Source organism: Microtus ochrogaster, chromosome 26 (assembly GCF_000317375.1).
Source record: "Microtus ochrogaster isolate Prairie Vole_2 chromosome 26, MicOch1.0, whole genome shotgun sequence".
Lineage (NCBI taxonomy): Eukaryota > Metazoa > Chordata > Mammalia > Rodentia > Cricetidae > Microtus > Microtus ochrogaster.
This window is the reverse complement of record NC_022025.1, coordinates 10,505,207-10,528,645: the sequence shown is the minus strand read 5'-3', so window position 1 is coordinate 10,528,645 and position 23,439 is coordinate 10,505,207. Positions and strand designations below refer to the sequence as shown.

Here is a 23,439-nt window from a genome sequence, read left to right as displayed (position 1 = left end):
GATTCATTCCTATAACTTTTAGTCTAGCTCCACATAAAACTTAAAGGGGATAAATTAGGTGCATCTTTTTTGTTTGTCAAGGCAACGGTGAAGGCTGATAAGGAGTAGGATTTATAGATACAATTTACAGACAGCAAGCTCTACTTTTTACGTCAATTTCAAATTGGCCTTGATGAAGAGTGAGTCACATTGTCTCATGACATCAACAAAACAGAATTTCTTTAGCTTAGCTTGCTTAGGATCTTTGAAATAAGTGGAGAATAATCAACTGCTCTAAAAAAAATGTTACTATTTCGAAAGTTTTCTATATGTCAGGTGAAATCATGCCTGGCTCTGAATTCATTTTAAATTGAGGCTGGGGGAAAATATGCCTCTTAAAACAGAACCACTGGTTGATTTGGCAAAGGACTGCTAGAACAATGTGTTGAAGCATTGGTTGACAATATAAGACATGGTCAAAGCACAAAATTACCTGGTTTAATATCATAATTATACCCCAACCTGCCATGACTCTGATTACTATAGTCCCTTTGGTTATTTTAAATCTATCTTTGCTTTGACAAGAATACTAATGAAGGCATCAAGTAAACTTATTTCCCTTAATCTTATTAACTAATACATTCCAAGGTTTCCTTTTTAATTGAAGAAGAGAGTGATTATGTTCTTTCAAAAGAACTTTTCTAAGAGGAGACCATATTTTACTGATTTTTCTCTTACTGAGTGCCATCTACTGGTTTGAAGTTGTAAGTATTACTCAAGGGAAAAAATACCCAAAATTATTCAGGTTTTGTTTCACTTAGTCATAACTGCATCAAAGTTTCTGCAATTCCTGTAGGCTTGCTTGAATTATTATTAACATGTACCTTAATTTTAAAATACTTATTTTAGAATTTAGTGCCTTGAGATGTTTCAGATTTTCTTAGGTTGCTTAAGTATCTCACTCAACAGAGAATAAACATAAAGTTATCACTATTAAAATAGGTTCCTATTTTTATTTAAACCACATTTAGAAGTAATATGGCCATTATCTTGCTTATTCATGCAGAAGTTAGAGTCAGCTGTGATGGTTTATCTTTGTAACTACAGCACTGGAAAGATCGGCATATACCAAATTTATGTCCTTCCCATCCTACATAGTTCAAGGCCAGCCTGAGCTAAAACATGACAAGAAGTTTAAAAAAAAAATACTGAAAATACCCAAAGTCACAATGTGCATGGAGACCCATAATTTGAATTCCACAGGAATTCACATTTCATATCAAACCTGTAGGCCCATGCTTGCTTCAATCTATACAGTACTTATAACTCTCCTCCTATACATGACATCCAGGTATAGAAAAGTGTTCTGGGGATGTCTGCCTTATTTCACTTTAATGGATAGCTTGTACCAACAAAGTGATTTTTTACAAAACAATATCTTTTAACACATCATGAAAAGTGTTGCAATTGTTGAGCCAAGAGACTAGAAATAAGAACTCAAGAGATAAAATGAAGGAATAGAATTAGTTCTGGACCCCTTTAAATAGACTCTGTTGCTCCTTGTTGCTTTCACAAATGAACTTACAGCATGAATGTTTGATAGACTCACACTTTGAGAGGTCTTTCTAATATGAAAAATACACTCCTTACCCTCAGAATAAAGACCACTATTTAATTATATAACCCTTTTACGTTTAAAATCTCGTTTTTGCTTTTATTACCACCAGCTGTTTTTCTCTCACTCCATAATTAAACAAAGCTCAAACACTTGAATTTCTCAAACCACATCATCATCATCTTCAGTGTTTTGAACTTGCTACTTTTAGTTCTTTTTATGTACATGTCTATTAATTTGGACCATCACATGGAATTATTACCAAAATGTTCTCAACCCATTCCACTTTGATTTCCCGAGACCATCATCTATTTTAACTCAGTCCCGTTCCACTTTCCTATTCCCAGGCTTACGACCCTTTCTGATCAGACTTCCAGAGAGGCAGTGTTAAACAGTTATTTACCATTGTAATTCTGTGGGTTGGTGTAAATTGTTCTGGGTTAAAATAGTTGTTGAATGAATAGAGACATTTGATATCTAGTGGTCACACAGTACATTGATCCCCCCCCCCCATTTTGTTGGTTTCTCTTTATTTCAGAGTTCGTTACCTAGCCAAGGAGAATATAACTCAGAACCCTGAGGACAACACTGTCTCTTTTGTACAGCCCAACGGAGCAATCTTTGAGCCTTCGCTGTCTGTCGGAACAGAGAATGACACCTTCACAGTTCTAAATCTGGCTGTGGCAGTGAGTGTGTAGTAGCTACTGTATGGAAGAGTGCAGACCCTTCACACAATTCATCTCATAATGACTTTCATCACTTGGCTTTAGCTATCTTATCACTTATAAAAAGAATGAGTTTATTTTATTTTGTCAACTAGAAAAATGACCCAATCACAATAATCGACTTAAGTATCATTTAAAAACAGCTCTTAATTTGAATGTCTTCCTGTGGCTAGAAATTATTCAGAAAAAAATGTAATCATGAGAGAATTAGAAAAACGACACAAATTATAACTTTTGTCTAGACAGAATTTGACAGATTTTTGAAGGCTTAGTTGTATTTTAGTTAAATTTAGTTGTTATCTTTAGTCCACTTATTTAAGAGATGGCATGTACCGATTTCTCAAGCAGTGATATATGTTTTGCAGGCTGCGCCACATATATACACAAACTCGTTTGTTCAAACGGTGCTCAATTCACTCATCAAAAAGTCCAAGTCTTCCATGTTCCAAAATAGAACCTTGAAAGAATTGTTGTGGGGTTACAAGGACCCATTTCTGAGTTTGGTTCCATATCCTATTTCTACCACAGTTGGTGTGTTTTATCCTGTAAGTATCAAATATATATGAGGACATTGTTATCTTTTAATTATGGAAATAAAATGACACTGAGGAAAAATTTATAGTTTTGCATATGAGCCTTATTAGTTAATCTGAGAATATATAATTAATTCATTTTTAAAGTCTCAACCTTATATGCTGTAAGTTTTGCTAGTAAAAAATTATTTAATGAGTTTTACTAAACTCATCTTAGTTTAAAAATTAATCAAATTTTGATTCTTAAAGATAACTGAAAATTTATTTGTAAATCTTTGCATGTTGTGTTTAATTGTAATTATCGGTTCTGAAGAATCAAGGATAATATTATGTATTTGTTTTAAAATTCAAACATATTAATCATCTCCTTCCTCAATCTTTAGACCTTTAAATTCTTAAAGGATTAAAGAGTTACTGTGAATTTCTACTTGAGCTATTCAGCAAGCTTCACTTACTGAGGCTTGTGCCTCAGTTTCACAGAACAGTGATTAGTGATGAAGATGGTGTGCCTTCCTGCTGTATGTAGTTGTATGTAGCTACAGCTCTAAGTTCTGAGTTACAAGTTTGACGCCAACCAAATGTCTGCTTTGACTGCTATATCATTGGACACTGTATAGAAATATTACTTGGGTTTTCCATTTCCTTTTTGTTAGTGTTTCAGATTATACAGATATATACTAGTAAAATATTAATTGGGAAACCTGAAGGAATTATTTTCAATTATGATTTGAATCAAATTTTCACAGCTCCTTCTTTGGCTAACAGAATCTTTAATTTTGCTTGAATAATCTTCTTCCCATTAACAATTTGAAAACTTAGAATACTTTTAGAAATCTTTTGTTATTCTCGTAAGTTTAGCTCAACGTGTCCTTACCAGAACCTGCTAGGGACATTGAAGAACACTGGCTCTGGTTGCTCATGGCAGTGCTGGAGCCTGGTTCCCTTTAGTGTCTGTTGGTTATTTTCTTATATTTTATCTCAGCACCTAGCAGTTATTGCTAGGCAACATTTATATTCTACCATTAAAATATTTAACAATATAAAATGATGGTGAATGACCCCTAAATAAGAAATGTGAAAGGGAGTTAGCTGCACATGCTGTGACACATTAAATAAGACTTGATCTATGAGTGATTTTTTTTTGTTTATATTTTTCAGTACAATGATACTGTAGATGGAGTTTACAAAGTTTTCAATGGAAAGGATAACATAAGCAAAGTTGCCATAATTGATTCTTACAAAGGAAAAAGGTAGTAACACTGTGTTTTTATTATATGTGTTTGTGTGTGTATGTGTCTGTGTGTGTGTGTCAGAGAGAGAGAGAGAGAGAGAGATAGGGAGGGAGGGCAGGAGGGAGGGAGAGAGAGAGACTAGGCTGTTCTATAGAACTATTAGTATTATTTTACTACTACTGCTATGTCAGCAGCATCAGTCCATGAAATAGACGTGGCTATGGAGCATCCTGGGCAATTGTGATATACGCATTAAACCATTCTTCACGCCACTTACTTGTTCTTACAGTCTGACTGACGTTCAGCAGCACCAACACATGAAAAGTTTGCCTTTATTCATTCCTTCTCTTAGACAAAGAAATACAGTGTTAATTTTTATCTCCTTACCACGTCTAGCATTACAGTGAAGCCATACAATTAAGTAATAACCAATTAAGACATCAGTACAATCTATGAGGTAGGCATATAGATCTTTCGACGCCTTTTTAAATGAGCATATGAAATAAAATTTGTACACTGCAGTGTTATGTTTTAAATGATTCCAAACAGGAAAATGCTTAATGAATCCAAGCACTTTTACAATTTCCCTGCCATGCCAATATCTTTTCTACTGATAGAAAATGGAATTCGCATTTCAATACAGTAATAAATCTCACAATGTCTCACCTTTGGAAAAGTGAAAGAATAAAATAGGTTCATGACGCCATACTTTTCTGCCTCACAGTTCCTGACAGTTCATTTGAAATATTTTTTATTATTTATTTCTGTAAAATATAAAGAAGCCAAATAAGTCTCAGGAGACAAAAAAAAAAAAAACTTCTTTTTTTCTATTTATGGCCTCATTCCATGAAGACCATTAGAGATAGATTAAAAGTGTAAATGATTTTCTTAACAGACATTACTATAACATCCACCTATTCCCTAACATAACTCTAACATCCAGTGAGTAAGTGTTTCCTGAGGTTCGCTTTTGCTTCTAAAGAAGAAAGAAGTTTACACTCACATGGTTTTATACAGAAGTCTAGAGGAGAAAAACACTTCTATGTGTTTCCTTCTCGGTTCATCGAATAAAAGCTTGCATGTTGAACATTGCTCGTACTCCCTGGGTTTCAGAATGTAGAGTGGGGTTGAAAAGCGTTGTCAATCATGGGGTGGGGGTTAGAACTAAAGATGCTTGATCCGTGAAGATGTCAGATTAGGCAATTGCTTTAACCCCTTGTGCCCAGGCTGAGTATGACTGGCACCACTTCCTTTGAAAACATAAGCCATGGTGTTTCTTGATATCCCTGTAGACTAGCTGTGTTAGAGGAGGGGACAGCACTAGCTTTTCTCTCACTCAAAATGCTTGGAGATGATTCATGGAGATGTAATTCTATTCCTTTTAATCACACACACACACACACACACACACATATATATATTAGATAAATTAGATAATAAAAGATAAATTGGTTCTATATCATTCTAATACTGATACCTGATAATGCCAAAATGGGAAGAATGTAAAACCTGCAAAAATCACAATGCAGAAAAGGAAAACATTAAATATTTACACATTTTGAACTATATGCATCCAAACAGGTGTTACTCAGCTTTCTTCCTTTTTTCTCCCCCTTCTACATCAGGGTGAGCTTATGTCAGGAACTTCCTCAACAATTTGATTCAGTCGGTATGAACAAGTGGACAGACTACCACATAGCACATTCTTCCAGGGGAACAAATTCCTGAGTAGAGAACTGCACTCCTCTCGTTTTCTTGCAGAACTGTGCCTATCCGAGTGGTTTCTATTGAACTTGGCACTTAGCAGCTTGTGTTTTAGATCTGTCCTGTTAAGGTTCCCAGTACTTCCTTTATTGCAATAAGACTAGAGGATCAAACAATGGTAGAATGAATGATGTGGAGTGTTTATTAAATCCTAGCTGTCATCACCTCTATTCTTCCTTACGTTGATGAAAGTAGTGTTTCGAAGAAGAAAGCATGGTGTGAACATGGTGTTCTTGAAATGGGAGTGTTTGCTCATCTTATTTCTTTTATTCCTAAGGAATTTGTCCTATTGGCCAAGTTATTGCGACATGATTAATGGCACAGGTAAGAACCTTTATTGTAATAACCAAAATGAGAAAATCTCACCTTCTCCCACAAGTCTACCTCACTCCCAGCCAAAAGGATTCTGATGGTTGAAGGACAGTATTTATCAAACACCGTATTTGGGAGTATTTATCTTTGGGCAGACTCAGGAAGGGGCTATCTTCTTAAAGTGACAGAACTTTTATATTAACCACAGATCAGTCTTGTTTCATTGCTAGAAAAGTTTTGTAAAAATGCTGCTTTGTAAAAATATATCTCACTTAGTAAACTGGTGCCCAACAAGTAGTTAAAAACAAATGTAGAGGTATAATTACTAGTTGGTGCTGTCTCGATATTAGATTGATAACTTAGATGTGAAGAGATATCCTTTCAAAAAGGAAAACATAGCACCAATGCAGAACTGAGATTGAGGTGGTAAGATTGTAGAACAGATGCAACCTAATTTGGACAAGTTGGTTAGAATGGGCAAAAAGCAAAAATGAAGCAAAATTAGATGTCTACTATCTGTGAAGAATATATGTTGCAATGTGTTCTCTAAATTAGATTTAATATGCAAGAAACAGATAAAATCTTTGATTTAAGATATAGGTAGGTTGGGCTTCTTATTGTCCTCAAAGAAAAGCACACTACACACTGTCCATGCGTGAAAGAAAAATGATTGTATGGGTAGAAATAGAGATGAGTAGACAGGGAAAGATCCATGTGAGAGGAACACTTGATAGCGGACCAGGAAGGAGAAAATGGCCACTGGAACAAAGAAGCCAACGTGTGCCTATCATGATCTAAAGCATCCTCCTCCTGCAGTTTGGAACACATCCTTTCACAAGATAGATGCACATTGAGAATGCTTCTTCTCAGAAAAGCAACTCTCTAGTACAAGAACCTGAAGGGTCCTCAGAGACCATGGGAAAACAAACACACATATGAACACATTTGAAATGGTGAGCTGTACTTGTAATTCTACATCTGGGAAAGTTGAAAGGAGTGGATCCCTGGAACTCACTGGCTGGCATGCCCAGCCTATCCAGTAAGCTTCAGGTCCCAGTAAGAGACCTTGGATCAACAATGAAGATGCCAAAATATCATAGGAATGGTCTTTAAGTGACTTACTACTATTCTGTTTCCTTTCACCCTCTTGAGCTAAACCCCACAGTTCAAATCATGTTTTCCATGCTCTACCAATATGGCCCATTAAGCCCTACTTAAAGCATTCCACTGCTTTTCTAAGCCAAAGTCCCAAACACATTTTGTCAAGAGTCAAGAAGCAGCATAGTCAGGTCTGTTGAAGCAATACCAATTCCTGATATCAACTCTGTCTTAGTCATTATTCTATTGCTGTGAACAGGCAGAATGACCACGACAACTCTTATAAAGGAAACCATTTATGTGGAGCTGGCTTATAATTTCAGAGGTTTAGTCCAGTGTCACTATGGAGGGGTACACGACTGCATGCAGGCAAACATGATATTGAAAAAATTAGAATTCTGCATCCTGAACTACAGGGAGCAGTAAGAGTGAACCACTGGGCCTGGTTTTCATTCTTGAGACCTGAAAACCCACCCTCAGAGATATATTTCCTCCAGCAATGCCACACCTACTCCAACAAGACCCTACCTAATCCCTCCCACATAGAGCCATTCCCTGATGACTAAGCATTCAAATTTAAGCATATAGGGACTTTTGTTTGTCTATTCAGGGTTATGTTTGTTGATTGCTTGGGATAGGGTTTCTCTGTGTAGCTTTGCCCATCCTCAAACTCACTCTTTAAACCCAGGCTGGACTTCAATTCACAGAGATATTTCTGTGTTTTCTGGGATTAAATATATGTGCCACTAATACCCAGCTATGGGGTCATTCTCGTTCAAACCACTACAATCCTTGCAGACAGACTCATGAGCCAATATGATCTAGGCAACTCTTCAATGGAGATTTCCCACTCACGTCACTCTAGGCTTCATCAAATTGACAAAGATAGCTGTCACATCCGTTGTGATTGAAATGTGCTCTAAGTATGCATTACCTCGACAATGAAAGATATTTGATTATATGTTTAAGACAATAACATGTATATGCTTGAATAGATGAAATATAATTTTTATTTTCTGAAGACAGCTAACCCACTGGTAACTTTAAAATCGTATACACAATTCATGTTTTATTTTTCCTGACTACACTGGAAAGAGCGATTTCTAGACTTTGCTGGGGTTCACATCACATAAAAAAAAAAAAAAAAAACAAAAAAACTTGTCATTGGCTTGATCTCTAACAGACGCAGCCTCTTTCCCACCTTTTGTTGAGAAGTCTCGGGTGCTGCGGTTTTTCTCCTCTGACATTTGCAGGTAAGTTTCTGGAAGGCAAACATTAGACTTCTCCATTCCAGCCTTTAAAAAGATGGACAAATATTTTTCTTGATTTTTTTTAAGATGCATTTGTTACAAGGCTGTGTCAATGATTCCCACAGCAAAGTTGTTTTTAAACTTGAGGGTATTAGGATATACCCATGAGTACTGGGCCCCACCCAACTACCCCTGATCCTCAGTCCTTTCGCTGAAGATGAGACTACAGGCAACCTTTAGACCCCTCTGAATCATTACCCTATGTATAAAGCTTCTGAGAACAGGGCTGCTTCGTATAGGCTTGGCTGGGGGTCAGAGAGATTATCAAATGATCTGTGACACCCTGAACAAGGCATGGAGCGCAGGGGCTGAACGGTAAAGATCTGTTCCATGCACACACACCACCAGGTGAGCCGCTCTTCCTCTAAGCTCTTTTTGAACGATGGAAATTTCATTTAAATGGAGCACAAATAAAGAATTTGAATAAGTCAAATACATATTTGTTGCATAGAAGAATTTAACTATGGGAAGCATCTCTGATATTTATTCCCTGTAACAGTTCACATGTAAACCTGACCCTAGAAGATTTTTAAGAACTAAAGAATTCCTGTTTTATACTCATGATTTTAAACATGGTATGTTGCAAACTGTAAAACCATAAAAAAAGGAAATCAATAATTTTTTCTAAAAATAATTCCATCAGGAATGTGTGACTGCTTTCTAAGTTAAACCAAGAATATAAACTAGATTTAAGAAATAGAATCAGATCTGCAGAATGGGATTCTGGCTCCTAGTATGAAACTCTTTCCTCAAATATCCATGTAGGTCCATCTACGCCGTGTTTGGGGGTGACATTGACCTTAAAGGAATCCCCGTGTACAGATTTGTTCTTCCAGCCAAGGCCTTTGCATCGCCATTCCAGAATCCAGACAACCACTGTTTCTGCACTGAAACTGTCGTCTCAAACAACTGTACATCATATGGTGTGCTAGACATTAGCAAATGTAAAGAAGGTATAAAGATTGCTCATTATCAAAGCTCCTGAAAATTTTTTATTTAATAATGTTTGGGAGTTTTATTCATAAGTTGTAACATACAAAAATTATATAGAGCTAATACATAATATATTGTATTATGAAAATAAGCCATATTCAGGAAGCTATATATCACCAACTTTCTCTTATATGCAGAATATAAAGTTAAATCCCCCCTTCTCCTGTGTGTGTGTCTGTGTCTCTGGCTGTGCATCATCTGTGTGTGTCTCTGTGTGTGTGTGCCTGTGGCTGTGCATCATGTGTGTGTCTCTGTGTGTGTGTGGCTGTACATTGTGTGTGTGTCTATGTGTGTCTGTGTTGTGTCTGTGTGTGTGTGTGTGTGGCTGTACATTGTGTGTGTGTCTGTGCATCGTGTATGTGTGCAGTTTTGAAAGTGTAATGAACACCATACTAAAGAAGGTGGGAAAGACAGAAAGAAATTCCTGGGACAAGAAAGCTTGAATGAGGGCTGCTAGGGAGGCAGAAGAATTCAGGGACAGGAGATGGATGGATAAGACTGTATCCTGACAAACACCCATAATTCGCTTTTTATTGAAGATTTAAAATAAAACAATGGTAACAGAAGGTAACCTTAGATGGCAGTGGATTTCATGCCTTTATAAATTATTCCAAGGCTTCTGGGATGTTTCAGTATTGCAAAATTGGTTATTAGGAAGACCACAGTGCTATTATACCATGTTGTTTTGATGGCTAGGGAAAAGTGAAAATTCCCAGGATACATCAAGCCCCCTAACCATCTGCAATGGTTGTAGCTTTTGCCCTTGGAAAACAGAGAATGAAATTAAATACGCTTTCATTGTGTCCCTAAAGAAAGAAGTGAAAAGCTGTCATGCTTGTCTTGTTTACACACTCTGTAGTACAGTGAGAATAGAGAAAGAACAAACCAGGGAGACAGACAGTGCTGCCATAGCATCATTGGAGTCTGAGAACATGGACCACGTCCATATGAACATCGGTCTAATTTGGTTTAGTGGTGAACATTTGAATTCTGGAATTTAGTGTGTGAAGAAACAGACATCAACTGGCTACTTAATGAGATATCACAGATTTTATGTTGTTTTGCATAATAATGACCAGATGTAATGCTCTTGCCTCAGCATTTCAAAAACAAACAACATAGTAACCTACAAAAGCTTTATGCTCTAGCAAATATTTTAAGCAACATATGAAATATAAATTAACCTGTTTCTAATTGTCTCTTAAAATGTGTCTTCAGGAAAACCTGTGTACATTTCCCTTCCACATTTCCTGCATGCAAGTCCTGATATATCAGAACCTATCGAAGGCTTAAGTCCAAATGAAGAAGAGCATAGGACATACTTGGATGTGGAACCTGTAAGCCATTGCCTTATTGATCTGATTTGGATAATAGTCTAAAAATTTAAGAAAATAAATTGTTTCATAATCTTGAATCATATCCGTAAGATAACTGCCAATAAGACTAGGATTTTACTTCCTCCTATTTGAATGTATAAATGGCATGGAAATCAATTTTGATTTTAACACATAAAACCTTCTAAGACTTTTACTGACCCTCAGATCCAGAAATTATAATTGTAAAATTTACTTTAGTTATCTTGCAATTGAATAATATCATCATCATTATTTTACTTTACTGGTATTGTTTTTTATGAGGAATCACTGCTAGCAGGGACTTAAGATATTATGATTAAATGTAAGTTTCAGACAAAATCTATGAGAAGAAAAATGTGTAAAGCTGCCATAGAACTACTATTAACATTTAAATTATCTTGATTTTTTTTTATGTTTGTAGCTCAATAGTCTAACATTTACCAGGCCTGTAAGCTCTCTAATAACTGTAGGAGACTCATTTCTGCTAAAATAATGGAAGTTTGTAACATTGCTTTTTACTAATATGTGAACTGTAACAAAATAAAAATTGGAACACATAGTTCAGGAATGAAATATCTGAGCTTGCCTTTTTAAATTGTTTTACTAATGTTTTTGATTTTTTCAAAACCAAATTATGTAGATTTGATAATTTAAACAAAGCTAATTCAAGAAAATTCTTTCTCTTTCTCCAAATATATGCATGCATGTAAATATATATATATATGTATATATATACACAAGCATATGTTATGTCTTTCTCCATATATGTGTATGTATATATACATACATATGTTATGTGTGTAGGTCAGCGTGTTTATACATATGCATGTTGAACATGATTACATGTACTTACACAAAAGGTTTTATAGAATCTAACTTCCCAGCTTTAAGAATTCTTCCATTTCAAATTTAAAAGGACTCTTTGTGTCACAGAAAAGGTAAAATCTGACTATTATAAAAGAATGTTTTAGAAACTTGTAATTATTTAACTTTGCCCTTTTTAGATAACTGGATTCACTCTACAGTTTGCAAAACGACTGCAGGTGAACATACTGGTCAAGCCAGCCAGAAAAATCGAGTGAGTCTCCTTAACTTTGTTTTTAAGCAATCAGTAGCATTTCTTGTAAAATGAGCGAAGATTGGTGTTAGTGAAAGTGGAAACGACATCTTCTGGTTTTTCATCATTATGCCATTACACAATTATTACATAAATAGAACACACTTTTCTTGAAGAATCACATCTAGTGCTTGTTAAATGGCCTTTAGATATTTCAACTACTGTTAGTTGGATGTTATTGGGGGCACCTCTTACGTACATTATATCCAATTATTACTACTGCAGTAACTTCGAGGTCATATACTTTCTTAGATTAAAATTTATCGCTATAAACTAATAATCCAATAAGAAATCTACATTCGATTATATGAATGGACAGTCTGAAAAACATCCGTGTTAAAATTGATTCATTGAACGGAACAAAATCAAGGAACTTGAACAATCACAAGACTAATTGAATTCTGAAAAATTATTAATTTGAAATGTATTTTACATATGTGAAAATATACCAATAATTTTTTGCTGTGTATTATAGAGCATTGAAGAATCTGAAGAGAAATTATATTGTACCTATACTTTGGCTTAATGAGGTTAGTATTTTATTATTCATTAACAACAATTTTCTGTAAAAACTTTTGGTATTTAAAATGACATGTGTATGATAATATTTGAGGAGATATTTACATTGTCTATAAATATGATCTTACACTTTGTTATATCTATTAGAATAAAACTATATTTCACAAAAGTGTTTGGTAAGTTTTATGGTTTATTTTTAGACAGACAAATAATTTTGTATATTTTAACTTTCATAGTAAAAAGAGAAACATGCATACATGTAATACGGCAGAATTCAAGACTCATTGAATATAACAGTGGTAATAAAAAAAATCAATTATTCCTAAACAGGAAATATTAGAGTAGACTGACCATTGACTGATAAACTATTTCCTGTGAACTGCTAAAGTGATTAATCACAGAATTAGAAAGCGCGTTGCATAAACCCTCACAGCAGTACAGCTGCTGACCTTTGCAATTTCTCCCTGACACCAGGAAGCAGCATTAGGAAAGCTGTGGAATATTTCAAAGAATTCCTACGATCAAATGAATGCTAGTTCACTGCTGAGTTCTATCCAGCATGATCAAAGTGGACGGGCATCTCTACCGTTCCCTGGCTTGTTCAATGTGTCTATTTGTAGATGCGAAGTGAATTTTACTGACTGGCTGATGCAGCTGATACCTACGCATGGGTTTAAAGAAGAAGATGGTATAGACTTATTTTGTTTCGTTCATTTACTCCCATAATATTAATTGTTAACTTGATTACAGACTGGAACTATTGGCGATGAGAAAGCAGAAATGTTCAGAAGTCAAGTGACCGGGAAGATAAATCTTCTTGGCCTGGTTGAAAAGGCCTTGCTTGGGGTTGGAGCGGTGATGTTTGTTGCTTTTATGATTTCATACTGTGCTTGCAGATCCAAGAATGGAAAATAAGTAAGTGCTCCAGAACAGTGTGTATGCTTTAAAATATTTTAATCTTATCAAAATGGTTATAAATTAGGGCAAAAATATTTTCAGACATGGTTAGTCAAATGCAATATCTTAATAAATATCTCAATTTTTGATAAGTTTATGAATTAAGAAACAAATGATTGAAATTATGACCATTGTAAAATTAGTGCAAATATAGCTTTTGTCCAAATTTAGACTTATTTATTTTATGTCAGTTATTAAAAATTACAAATAATTTGTAAAATTAAGCAATTTCAGTAGATTGAAAGTCATAAAAGCAATACAAAAAGATGAAGATGCAGGCATATATACATTTTGATGAAACACAGAGGTCAACAAACTATCTTCATAAAACTTAGATGTACATGTCAGCCGGGTCTTTTCCCAGGCATGGGTTAATAGCATGATATTCTGATGACAAACTAAAGCTCACTATGTGAAAATTAGAACATAAAAATACAAGAAAATCAGCTATTTAATTAGTTGAGTCACCCAGTTTAAAGAAAATGTAGGTAATTGTAGATTTTATTTATGAGTCTTGGCAAAATTGCAGAGCCTGTTCAAGGCACAGTCGTCTAGATATTAGTGCCCATGTTTTTCTCATAAACAAAAATGAAAACTGAAGGTACTTACCCTGGCCTAAAAGTGAAATAAGTTTGAAGGAAAACTTCCCAACCTTCTCTCCCCAAATGCAGCACGAGTAGAAAAGGCCTGGTTTGAAAAATCACAAGTTCAAAAGAAATCACTTCATTCTACTGAAGCTAAAATTGGTCATAAGTTGTCTTATATAGAAAAGTTTGAGTTTGACATCAATAATTGATATTGAACAAATATTGATGATACTAAACATTTTACATAAATCCATAATTAAATTTTATGTTTCCAATAATCTGAATTAATATATCTTCTGGAGACAGTCTAGAAAATCATAACAAGTATCAAATTATCTATGGTGAAATCTAAGTTAATCATATTAATGTTTTCAAAAATAATGCAGAAGTTAGTTATGAATATTTATTTTATGGAAAATTGAACATTTCTATTGAGGAAGACAACTCTGAATAATTTCTGCCACTCTTTCTAAAATTTGTTTGCATAACATGTGTTTACAATGATAACCTAACATATCTACATTTTAATAATTAAAATAGTAGCTGGAGAGATGTTGGGGCACTTAAGAGCATCATTGCTCTCCCAGAGGACTGGTAGAGGGCAGCTAATTCCAGGTCCAGGGAGTTGATGCCCTCTCCTGGCCTCCACTGTCATTGCATGCTCATAATGATACACAGATATACATGCAGGCAAAATACCCAGACACATGAAATAGAAACAATTAAATCTACTGCATGAAACATATTATCTTTAATAAAAAAGATGAAAAAAATTCTCCCCTCCAAAATGAAAATACTGTCTCCCATTAGCCCAACAGTGAGTTATGATGTGTATTCTTATGTTTAAAAGACTACTAAGTTTGATCAAATCCCTGTTCAAGTACAAATGAATGCCTATAAAAGTTACAATTTTGTTTACTTGCATGAATAACTTCATCATTCCTTAATGATCCTTGGATGTAAGGGTTCTTAGGTTCATATATGACAAACTGATAAAAAGAATTAAAGGCTCCTAATGTCTTCATCACTGTCTGTTTTGTTAATGCTTTTCACTGTTGTAAAGAAAGAAATAGTATTTTTAGAAAGCATTTTTCCCCAAAACAGACTTTTCCTTCACAATAACTTGACTGTGCTAGACTTAGAATTAGGAGGGCCAGGTTTGTTGAAATAATCATTTGGGGCCATTGTAAAATTTATGTCTCTGGCTAAATCTGTGGACAATTATAAAAGGAGATAGTCATTTAAAAAGGAATAAAGTGTTAAGGAGAATGTGGTTTGTTGCATACATTGCGATGGGAATGCACGAAGCTCAGTTCGAATCTAGTGACATCCGCAACTCTCCATGGAAGACAGTCTCAAGTGCATTGTGATGCTTGGCAGCAGATTTAATTAGCTGCCCCCCCCCCCGTCTTATTACACTCAGCTCCTGGGAGTTCCGGTGCAGGTTTCAAAGTGTCATTCTTGAATGGGAACATGTGTCCCTCGATGGTGAAAACTCTTAGAGCCCGTTTCTCTTTAGCTTGAGACTTCGGGCTGCATAATTGAAAACTTACCTTGACTATATATGAAAAGATTATTTTAGCTTTTAATTACCCCACTGCTTTCTGACTGGCAATGTTTTTTCTCTACTTTACAGGTAGTAAACAAGCCTACATTTATTCACCGGATACATAAAGATCTTTGATAAAATCAGTCTACAAATGAAGACTTAATATATACTTTTTTTTTTTTACAAAACACACCTATCTTTAGTTTAAGAAATGGTGATGTGCTCTCTCTCTCTGTCTCTGTATATATATATATTAAGCCAAAGCACATATCTAAGAGATTAATATGTCACTATAGTCTATATTTTTAATACAATCCAGCATTTGTAAAGTCCCTCATTTGTAACCCTGAGTGGACTTCACTTTCTGTCAAAACAGTTCTTCCTGTTTGGTTCTGATTTATTGATGTGCACCCTGACAGCAAATTTCAAGAGTGTACATTCTAAGCAATTTTTCTTTTCCTCATTGGAGGGAAAACATTGCCATGTAGGGGGTGCCACCTTCATTTACAGCAAATGTACCTTGGGACTGTTAGCACATAGAATCTCATAAGTATGAACTAGTTTGAAGGACATTTAAGAATGGAAAATGAACAATTGGCATATGAGCCATGATTATATATTGTTTAAGTTTATTCCTCTCTAGAGTCCTTGGCACAGCAAGGACTGTATCAGATATCACAGCGATGTTTTACTCTCTAACCCTAAGCTTATATGTATTGTCTCTCGTCATGAAATGATATTTCTAGTACATTTCAGCTCCTCGTTTTTAAAGTATGTTGTCATATCCCATGCTGCATTGCTCTTCAGAAACTGAGTAGGTTTTCCTCTTTCTGCTTGCCTGCAACTAATGTAACGTCAGAGAGCTGTTATAGTATCAAGAGATGTAAATGATAATAAAAGAATTATTTTATGGAATATTACAAAAGCTAGAATGTGCTTTAAAATGTGCTTGTGGTTCTATCTCCTGCTTTCATAGTCACCTAGAAAGGACTGGTTTCTAATATTAAAAAGCATTGTTCCTTATATTTAAATTTTTGTCTAGTTCCTATTGCATCACAGAATCTCATTTCCTGTGGAAGTATTCCATTTAAAGCCATACATCTTTCTGAATTATTTAACCACTCTGCTATGTTTTTATCCAATTGGAAAGGACATTTGGTTCTGTTTCTAGCAGCACTGTGAGTCTAGAGGCCAATTTCTTTCCAGTGGGAGACATATAAATAGATTATTCTGCTTTCTTTAGCAGAGTGACCTATAGTAAAGAAGATTAGTCCCAACAAATTCTAATGGAGAAGAGACAATACAAACAACCAGCTTGTGTTTTATGCGTAGAAAGATGGAAGGAAATGGGAGACAACTCTCTTGTCTAGATACAAAAATCAAGATTAACATGACATCTTGGAGATACACCCAGGCACATACGTACACATGGATTTGAAAAAGATCAAGAAAGAGGGTTTTAAGGGAGAAAGGGTATTGGGGGAATGAACTATAAACCTCAAAAATGAAAGAAACAATTGACATTAAGATTTTTTTAAAAACAATAACAACATCGAGATGCAAGTTTCCAGGCTAATTTTTAGAATCCTATTTAAAAAAAAAAAAAAACCTCCAGTTAAGCTAGCCCCTCTTAGGAGGAATGTCCCGGCTCTTTGAGGATGCTCAATGCATAAAGTCTAGTGCCTCTTCTTTTAGTTGAGATGGAGAATAATCCCTCTTAAGACACCGACAGAAGTACCTTCACCAGAGTTCAGGAACAAGGGATGAGGTCATGACACATGGCTGCGAAGTTCATTGGGCGACACCCAGATCTCCCTGGGAAGCGGAAATAGAAGAGTCTGTGAGCGGACTGAGGGCAGGTGGGGACAGGAGCATGAGGGGTCAGATGGGGTGTCAGAGGGAGAGAGCAATGAAAGAGACTACTGGAAGGAGGACGGCGCTTCAGGGTCAGGTGAAAACCTGGTGCTAGGGACTATCCCACGAATCGACAAACATGGCAGCAGCTCAGATTCCTAGCAATGGCACATGGTCTGAACCGGCCATCTCCTGTATCCAGACTGCTGCCTGTCTCAGCTGCCATCAGAGAGGCTTCATCCAGCCAACGGATGGAAACTGAATGAGACCCACATGCAAACATCGGCTGAGTTGGGAGAATCCTGCTGAAGAGGAGGAGAAAGGATTGTGGGAATCTGAGGGGTCGAGGATACCACAAGAAAACTCACAGAATCAATGAACCTGGGCTCACAGGGACTCACAGAGATCGAACTGACAACCAGGGAGCCTGCACGGTACTGACATAGGCACTCTGCGTATATGTGACAGCTGTGTAGCTAGGTCCTCTTGTAAGATTCCTAACAATGAGAACAGGGCTGTCTCTGACTCTTTCACTGGTTTTGGGGACCCTATTTCACATACTAGGTCACATTAACTAGTGTCAATATATGGGGAGGTGTTTAGTCCTACTGCAACTTGATATTCCATGTTTTATTCATACTCATGGGAGACCTGTCCTTTTATAAAGAAAAATGAAGGAGGAGTGGATTGGAGTATGAAAACTGAGGGCCTGGGGGAAGAATTGGGAGAAGAGGATTGAGGAGAACTGCAGCCAGGATTATAAAAATAAATAAATAAATAAATAAATAAATAAATAAATAAATAAATAAATAAATAAATGTATCAGAGAATAGAAAGAACATTACACATTACTCAACTCACTTTGTCTTCAAACCCAATGAGAACAGCACGGACAGAAAGAATTTCGTTTTTTGGGAAAGGGAAACATAAACTTTAGACTTTGCTACAGATTTAACATGAGATGTTCCATAGCAAAGCCTAACCTTGGGAGAACCCTATCTTCCATGTCCCTGTGGTGATACAGTCTCCAGGAACAATCAGTGATTGTCAAGTTCATTTGTAGAATTAGATGAACTCATTACAACTTGTAATGAATCTAGTTACTAAGAAATTACAGTGGCTTTATACTTCAGGAGGAACTCAGGGATTGGGCGATTTTCTTGGCTGTGAGCTTCAGACATGTTCCAGTGTGCACTTGTGAGTGGTCACACAGGTCTTCTCTTCAGTTTCATGGGCCTGGAGCATTTAAGAACATTGAAATGGTCAAAAAAGTAGCCCAAAGAGAGGTAGTCAGCTCAGCATTGATTCTTGGGATAGCATAAAATCACATTTTTACTCAAAGGTAGTCCATAGGGAATGGAAACGTTACTTCCTCAAATGTGTATGGTCATAACCTTAAAACCAGCAGGACACAGACAGATTATCTGGTAAGAATTCAAAATGTCACCTGCAGATGTAGCACCTTAAAGATGTAGGGAAACAATCGAACACAGTAAGAACAAACACAAATCTGACAGAGATTGAAATATCAATAATATTCCAAATTTTTTGGAGCTGAAAAATAGAAAGAACATGTTAAAAATTTTCAGTAAGCTATATCAAGATCAGACTTGCTAAGCTGAAAAAAATGTAGAATCTGAGTGACATGTCACTAGAAAGTGCAAAACCCACCAAAGGACTCTATTTATATGAATCAAATATATGAAAGAAAAAGTAGTATCTATATTGGACCTGCACAGATTTTTATTGTTATACCTTAAATAATGCAATAATTATTTCTTATAAGTATTCTAAAAGTACCTTGTAGTGTATGAAAGAAGGTAATTAGGATATAGGCAGATGATATGTAATTGATATAAGGGATTTGAGCACCTGCAGATCTGATATCGATGAAGTTCCGGGATCTCTACACATATTCATGAAGAACCCTAGAATCTATTAAACAAATAGAAAATAATGAAATGACATGAAGGAAACTCAGGTATTTAAGGTAAAACAAAATAAATGCTCAAGTCAAATAAAACAGAGATAATTGAAAAGATAGTACACTTGCTTAAAGAAACAGTAACATAAAACATTCCAGACTACTCCGGCCTGGGAAGCTGGCAGGCTCACCTTAGATCTTCACCTCTCTTTCACTCTTCCAAGTTCAATCCCCACTCTCATCCCTCGGTCTGTAATAGAACTTTTAGTTAATACTTTCTGCCCTGATTCCCAGAGCACTAAGCAGATCCTGGTGGAACACCCTGCTTTTTTCCCACAGGTAGACACCCTCAAAACCTAGCCTCCAAGCCCGTCCCCATCCTAAGTGCCTTTCATGAAATGAGACCTGTCTGCTACTAGCAGCACCAATTTACTTCAGAGAAGATATGGGCACTAAAGAAACTCCTTATGGAGTTTACTTTCATTATGGTAAGTTTAGCCACTGAGCAAAAAAAAACTGCTCTTGCCTTTGATGACTCTGCAGACTGGACATGCAGGATTCACGGAAAAGTGCCTGCTGCAAATTTTGCCAAAACAAGACAGGATGGTCATTCAGGGTTCCTGCGACACAGAAGAAACTGTCAGATATTCTGCAGGACACAGAAAGATGCAACTGATGAATTTTATTAAAATAAAGTAGGACAGTCCTTCAAAATTCTGGCTTCACAGAAGAAACTACCAGACATTCCTCAGGACACAGAGGAAATTGACTGACAAAAGTTGACAAAAGAGGCAGGACAGTCTTTGGAATTTCCTGCTTCATTGAAAAGTCTACCAGATACTATGGGCCTGTAGGCAGAAGATGGATGGCCCAATGTTGCAAAGAAACTTTGGGAGACTGTCCAGGCACTCAGATGTCATTTCTAGAGTTTTTGGAAGTTGTTTGCAATGTACTCTTTACTTATTTAAATAATATTATATTCTTCTGGTACATTTGATAGAGTTGAAGGCCAGATAGTGATAGCTGCAGTTTTTTGTAGATATAATAGAAAGTATGTTAGGTATAAAAGGTTGGATTTATTAAGATAGGATAGATTGGAGCTGATAGTGTTCTCCCCGAGGTCGAGCTGGGGCCCGGTAAGCTATGCTAATTAGTGGCTAAATCGAGGCTCCAGCAGATCTGAATGCGCCATTAGACAGCTCCGCTCATTGGCCTCTCAGAGGTTTCTGGGCCAGCGACCCTGAGGTTCCTCTGCTGGAAACTGGGACAATCGGCCGGGCGTCCCCACTGCTCGTGGAGGTGGGCTCTACTCAGAGCATCTCAGGCACTCCAGCGCGGCCTCTGCCACACAACAAGCATCTGGCTCGGGTAGCAGACCCTCGTTCACCTAGCGCCGGCATCCAGCGCACTCCTATTCAGGTGGAGAGCTCCCCGCAGCCAATTCTGCCAACAGAGCAGCCGAGCAGTCCTAAGCAAGCTCAGGACCCAGACCCCCGCTCTCCTACTCTTGGCATTGCACGGACAACCATGAAGATCGGTGCTGCAGACCCTCAAAGTCCCCTGGTGAGAGAACTGAGTGAAGTGTTTGAGACCGAAGCTTCCAACTCCATCTCCTCTGCAGAGCTAGCTCTGCCCCAGCAAACACCTTTATCTTCTGAACTGGACCTGCCTTTGGAGACTCAGTTATCCCTAGAGAACCAGTTGCTGCCTTGGAGCCAGCCTGAACTCCCTTCCAAACAGGTGTTTACCAAGGAGGAAGCTAAACAATCCACAGAAACCATAATTGCCAGCCAGAACTCAGACAAGCCCTCAAGAGATCCTGAGACTCCCCAGTCTTCCGGTTCTAAGCGCAGTAGACGGAAAGCAAACAGCAAGGTGCTAGGGAGATCTCCTCTCACCATCCTGCAGGATGACAACTCCCCTGGGACCTTGACATTGCGACAGGGTAAACGACCTTCTCCTCTAAGTAAGAATGGTAAGGACCTAAAGGAAGGAGTCATTCTTGGAACTGGAAGATTCCTGAAAACTGGAGGAGCATGGGAGCAAAACCAGGACCATGACAAGGAAAATCAACACTTTGCTTTAATGGAAAGCTAAGTCCACCCTGGGTTCACCCAGAGTCTGGCAATAGTCTCTTCCCCAAGAGCACTGAGCAAAGTCAGGCTCCTCCCAGACTACCACCTCTGGTACTTGGATGTTGTTTTGTTTTGTGTGTTTCTTTTCATATTAAAGGAGATGGTTTTAAATGAAAAAAAAAAAAGATAGGATAGATTATGAAGCATTTTCTCTAAATTTACCAGACACAATGATTTAGAATTAGTACATTGTGGATATAATCTTCACTTGATAATTGTGTGTATTGTATATAGACTTACTATGTTAAAGTTAAAACTTTTCTTTTTTGTTTAGAAAGACAAAAGGGGAAACGTTGGTGAATATTACTCTCATGTGTTTTACTTTTGTTTATCTACATTTGTTTAACTCTGTGAAGCTGTGTTTACTGTGTCTGTCTAAAACACCTGATGATGCTAATAAGTAGATGAGCATCCAATAATGAGGCAGGAGCAAGAATAGGCAGGACTGGCAGATAGACAAGGAAGAAGAGGAGCAACAAGAGAACAAGGAGAGGAAGACACCAGGGGCAGCCACCCAGCTACACAGCAAACCACAGAGAAAGAAGCAAAAGAAAGGTATACAGAAATAGATAAAGATAAACGCACAGAGGCAAAAGTTACTCAGGATAATTTAAGAAAAGCTGTCAAGAAACAAGCAAAGCTAAGGTTGGGCATTTGTCACTAAGAATAAGCCTCTGTGTGTGATTTATTTGGGATATGTGTGGTGGGCCTCCCCAAAAAGCCAAAAGAGCAAAATCATTGTACAACAGTTGGAGGTCTCCATTAAAACTCTCCTCTCAGAGTTCAAGGAATCCCACTGTAGCAGAAATGAAAAGATTATGAGAAAGTGGCAACAGAGGACACCAGGAAGGCAAGGCCCTCCGAATCAACAGAATGTAAATGGAGGCCGCTTGTTAATGAAGACCCCAATCACCCAGACCCAAATAATAATACAGAAACTATATTAATTACAACACTGTTTGGTCAATATCTTATGCATATTTTAGCTAATTCTTGCATCTTAAATTAACCCATTTATATTAATCCATCTATTGCCACACATTAGGCACCATTTTGTAAGTGGAGACTGCATGTTCATTTCCCAGCCACTCTGGCCTATTCACTCACGCTTCTTATCACTAACTCTTACATCTTAAATTAACCCATTTATATTAATCTGTGTATCACCATGGATCTGTGGCCTACCAGTAAAGTTTCCAGGGCATCTTTCTCCTTTATCAGCTACACGGCATCTCCTTGACTCTGCCTCTATATCTCTGTTTTGATTTCCTGCCTGGCTTTACTCTACTAAACCATTGACTGAGACAGCTTCTTTTAACAATCAATGGTAATAAAACATATTCATAGCATACAGATGAGACTCCCACATCTACTGAGCAAGGCAATATGAGCTCATGAGGACTTAAATGGGAAGCATAGGACCTGCAGAGCTCTGCAACAGTTCCTCTGAGTTACATTATTGTTAGTAGCTTAGGTTTTTTGAAGGGACTCCTGACCATGAGAACAAGTGGATCTCTGACTCTTGGGGCAACTCTTGGGACTCTTTTCCTCCTGTTTGCGTGCCATGTACAACTTGGGTATGATAGTTTTTCCTTCATCTTAGTTTATTTTATTTTTCCATGCTAAGTTGTTATCTCTTAAAAATCTGTTCGTTCCTAATAAGAGACAGAAACAAAGTTGAAGGACTGGGAGGAGCAGAGGGAGCAAGAATAATCTGGGTATACTGTATGTGAAAATTATCTATCTTTAACAAAAGAAAATTTTCAATCACAGAATAAACAATACATACTTATTTTTGAATGGCAAAAATATCTATTGACATTTTTCTAATTTTTCCATCAAAGACATAATACAGTGAGGCAATCTCAATGTAATTGAGCT

General features: G+C 36.8%; 1 protein-coding gene and 1 pseudogene across 7 annotated transcripts in view; both read left to right on the top strand.

Annotated features, from left to right (window-relative positions):
- Positions 1 to 16,668, top strand: part of Cd36 (CD36 molecule) — a 77,984-nt gene extending 61,316 nt beyond the window's left edge. For all 7 annotated transcript variants that reach the window (XM_013350449.2, XM_005358341.1, XM_013350448.1 and 4 more), the window contains 11 exons: positions 2,133 to 2,280; positions 2,685 to 2,864; positions 4,011 to 4,102; positions 6,126 to 6,172; positions 8,442 to 8,511; positions 9,334 to 9,521; positions 10,780 to 10,898; positions 11,921 to 11,994; positions 12,509 to 12,563; positions 13,303 to 13,467; positions 15,733 to 16,668. In XM_013350449.2, coding sequence (XP_013205903.1) covers positions 2,133 to 2,280; positions 2,685 to 2,864; positions 4,011 to 4,102; positions 6,126 to 6,172; positions 8,442 to 8,511; positions 9,334 to 9,521; positions 10,780 to 10,898; positions 11,921 to 11,994; positions 12,509 to 12,563; positions 13,303 to 13,467 — 1,138 coding nt within the window. In that variant the 3' untranslated portion in view covers positions 15,733 to 16,668. The remainder of the gene's footprint in view (positions 1 to 2,132; positions 2,281 to 2,684; positions 2,865 to 4,010; positions 4,103 to 6,125; positions 6,173 to 8,441; positions 8,512 to 9,333; positions 9,522 to 10,779; positions 10,899 to 11,920; positions 11,995 to 12,508; positions 12,564 to 13,302; positions 13,468 to 15,732) is intronic.
- LOC101992878 lies at positions 15,389 to 21,677 on the top strand (annotated as a pseudogene).
- Positions 21,678 to 23,439: the final 1,762 nt, after the last annotated feature.